General features: G+C 47.3%; 1 protein-coding gene across 1 annotated transcript; it reads left to right on the top strand.

The window, feature by feature from the left end:
• Positions 1-1,513: 1,513 nt before the first annotated feature.
• On the top strand, positions 1,514-2,029 carry LOC109116956. Its single transcript, XM_019203319.1, has one exon. The coding sequence runs from the start codon at positions 1,514-1,516 to the stop codon at positions 2,027-2,029; it is 516 nt and encodes a 171-aa protein (XP_019058864.1).
• The last annotated feature ends 2,195 nt before the right edge of the window (positions 2,030-4,224 follow it).

The following is a 4,224-nucleotide window of genomic DNA, read 5'->3' as shown; positions in this document are numbered from 1 at the left end:
TTCCAAGATAGCCCGGCCTATGACGAAATTGAAAGGAAAGAATATTAAGTTTGAGTGGACTGCAGAATGTGATGCTAGTTTTCGGGAATTGAAAGAGCGTTTGACCTCATCACCTATCCTAGCGTTACCACGACCTGGCATACTATACCAAGTTTACACCGATGCATCCAGGTAGGGACTCGATTGTGTGTTGATGCAGGAGGGACACGTGATCGCCTATGCATCGAGACAACTGAAGAGACATGAGGAAAACTATCCAACGCACGATATGGAGCTAACAGCGGTGGTTCATGCACTAAAAATTTGGAGGTCGTATCTGTATGGTGAGAAGGTTAAGCTCAACACGGATCACAAGAGCTTGACCTACGTGATATCACAGAAGGATCTAACCCTAAGACAACGACGATGGTTAGAGCTGATTGCAGACTATGACTTGGAGATAGCCTACCATCCTGGTAAGGCTAACGTGGTAGCAGATGCACTCAGTCGGAAACGGATCTTGGCTGCTATCCGTACACTGACTTCGTCTCGCAGCAATGCCGCAGAGTTGACTGCGATGTTGGGGCACTTGACGTTGGAGCGGGAGGAACCCACTCCGATGCTGGTAGAACGAGTAATCATGGGACAACCCAGTGATCCCTTACTATCGCGGTACCGAGATCGAATCAAGGAGTATAGTTCTAAGGGCTACCGCATTGACGAGAAAGGAGCACTGCACTTGGGAAACTGGCTATGTGTGCCAGAGGATATTGCGTTGAGACAGGAGATATTAGCTGAGGCACATCAGACGAGGCTAGCAATACATCCAGGGGCAAGTAAGATGTATCAGGGTCTACGCCGATGGTACACGTGGCCAAGGATTAAGAGAGACGTTGCCCATTATGTAGCCAGATGTCTCACTTGCCAACAGGTGAAAGCAGAACGACAGATGCCGGTAGGAAAATTACAGCCGTTGGAGATACCGCAATGGATGTGGGATTCGATCGCCATGGACTTTGTAGTCGGATTACCACTTACACCGATGAAGAAGAACGCTATTTGGGTAGACATGGATCGACTAACCAAATCTGCTCACTTCCTCCCTATACGCCGAGAGTATCCGATTGAGAGGTTGGCACGGATCTACATTGATGAGATTGTGAGACTACATGGGGTGCCGAGTGAGATCATCTCGGACCGAGATGCTCGGTTTACGTTATGCCTATGGAAGGCAATACAAGGCGCGGTGGGGACGAAGCTGAAGATGAGTACGGCATATCATCCTCAGACAGATGGACAGTCAGAACAGACGATACAGACTTTGGAGGATATGCTTCGCGCATGTTTATTAGAATGGGGAACCTCGTGGGATCAGTACATGACGTTGTGCGAGTTTGCGTAGAACAACAGTCACCATGCGAGTATTGGAGTACCACCGTATGAGGCATTATATGGGAGGTCGTGCAAGACACCCTTGTGTTGGATAGAGATTGGGGAGAGACGGGAATTCGGGCCTGAGATTGTGGAAGAGACTATGGAAGTGATTCGAAAAATTCGAGTCAACCTGAAAACAGCACAGGATCGACAAAAATCATATGCCGACCAGAGAAGACGGGACTTCACCCTTGAAGTTGGAGATCAAGCATTCCTTCGAGTTCAGGCCATGCGAGGACACGCTAGGTTTGGACAGGGCGGCAACCTGAAACCGCGATATATTGGACCATATCCTGTGATTGGGAAGGTAGGCGCTGTAGCATATCGACTCAGGTTGCCTTCAGAGCTAGGCAATATCAACGATGTATTCCATGTGTCGATGCTACAGAGATACGTAGCAAATCCTTCCCATGTGCTACAACCTCAGGAGTTAGAATTCACGAATGCTACACGTTTTCGAGACGAACCGCTACAGATAATGGACCGAAAGGTTAAGAAGCTGAGGACGAAGGAGGTGCCATTGGTGAAGGTATTGTGGAGAAGCCAAGGGGTCTCAGACATGACTTGGGAATTCGAAGAAGAGATGCGTAGCAACTATCTCTATCTTTTCACTTGATGTTGTACAACTCTTGTGTATGACGATGGTGTTGGTTGTAATGCTCTAGGATGATCCATGATATGACATTTTATTTTGTATTGATTCATTGATTTATGAATGCATTATTTTTCCGTTATACGATTAGCATGTTTGTTGTATTTCGGTATCCTTGAATCATTATAGAATGATTCTAAACACCCTGGTCAGTTATCATTGTGGGAACAATGATGAATTAAGACTAGCATGAGGTGTGATCGATGCATTGGATGCATATCACAATCATGGGTACTCGTTGTGAACGAGTGACTGGTTGACCCGCATGAGATTGTCACATGGACAGAGTCATGACTTGAATCTCATAAAGCGGTTCGTTCTTGGATCCTCAGACCTGAGATGTCTAGAGTATCTGATATGAGGAGTGGCGTGTCTTGACTGCGTCAAACGTCGTCTTTAACCGGATGATTATAACGGCGTTGATCAGATACGTTCACGAATCATATGGAGATAGTAGACATGCAATATGGGACTTGTCACCTCCTTAATAGGCGAGATATCGCTGTAAACGCGTGGTCACGCTATAGATGAAGTTGCATCTATTTTATTAGTCGATTTGCCAAGACGAGAAAGCAGTTGAACTTGAAGGGTGGCTCATACCATACCCTTGTTCAACATATGACATCGTGAGACAAATGATCAGAATTCGAGCTGTTAATGCCTTTGTTAGATCACCTCTAACTCAATTCTAAGTGGGTGATCATGGTGTCTTGCTAGAGGCTAACCATGACTTGTGGTTCGGGAAAGGTTTCTAAAGTCACTACCACTTAGAATGGCCTACAGGGTCACACACCAATAGGGATGGACTTATACGTGAAGAATCCGAAGAATGGAAACGAGATTTGACCGAAACGAGCATGAAAAGGAGTTTTCAGTGCGTTGGTCCGGCGCTGACCAAGTTTGGTCAGCCCCGGACCACGTTTGGTCAGTCCAGGAGGTCCGGAAGCTTGGTCCGCGGTCATCTGTCCAGGTCTGGTCCGGCTGACCAAGAGTTGGTCAGCCGCTGACCAGATAGTGGGTCAGACGGACCGAGAAAAGACGAGTCGGACTGAGCTGACCAAGAAGGGTCTTGGTCCGGAGCTGACCACGCGTGGTCCGCCGGACCAAGCCTTCAGGTCAGCCGGTCCGTGAGCCTCGGACTAAGCTTGGTCCGCCGGACCAAGCTCCTGGTCCGGCGGACCGGGATCCGGAAAGTTTCCATAATTCGATTTTAGGGTTTTCTAAGCTTATTTAAGTTTGAGATTTCGTCCAAACTTAATTAAGGGCCGACCTAAAACTCAGAGAAACATCCTAGAACCCTAGAGAACCTGTTCTCTTCGATTTCTATTGTCCCGGGATTGGATCTCGTCTCTTGAGTTACCCTTTTCTTCACTAATCCTAGCAGATTCGTTCCAAATCGTTTGGAATCCTTCCCGTCGGTGTGGATACCTGTAGAGGGACTGTAACTTCAGTCCTAGGTGATTTAAAACAGGCCCCAGATCGAAATAAACTTCAAGTCTCATCGAGAATGAGGTAACGATTCCCTCGGTGATATACACGATCTTTCGGGTTTTGCGAGTTTGGTTGCGTGTGACGTTTGACTAGGTTTAGATCTTTCTTCCGCTGCATGAAACCTAGTAAACCAAACCCTAGATCGATATGATCGAATGCTAGGAACTCGTAGATAACTCAAAAGTGGTATTAGAGCCTGGTTCTCTGTATATCGCCATGCTTGTTGTATGATTGCATGATTTAATCATTAAATTGCATGTAATCATTGAATCTATGCATGTTTAATGATATTTGTGATTGTTGAATGATGCATGGATGGTATGGAGTCTGGGACGGGTTAACGGTGCGTCGAAACCGGGACAAAACCCTGATTTTCGAAGTCCGAAAAATTTGTTCCGAATCTGATTTGTCCGCGGTCAGCCGGACCAAGAGTGGGTCAGCCGGACCAGCAGACAGATCAGATTCCGGACCGAGTGTTTGGTCAGGAGGACCAAAGTTCTCGCTGGTCAGCCCCGGACCAAGAGTTGGTCCGGCGGACCAGGCGAGAACAACATAGGTCAGAGACGAAGACCGGTGGATTGACCAAGGAAACGGACTGAGTTGGTCCGGAGCTGACCAAGTTTGGTCAGCCCCGGACCAAGCTCAGTTTTCGAACTGAGTCCGATTCC

The sequence above is a fragment of the Tarenaya hassleriana genome, unplaced genomic scaffold (genome assembly GCF_000463585.1).
Source record: "Tarenaya hassleriana unplaced genomic scaffold, ASM46358v1 Cleome303, whole genome shotgun sequence".
NCBI lineage: Eukaryota > Viridiplantae > Streptophyta > Magnoliopsida > Brassicales > Cleomaceae > Tarenaya > Tarenaya hassleriana.
This window is presented reverse-complemented; position numbering and strand designations above follow the sequence as displayed.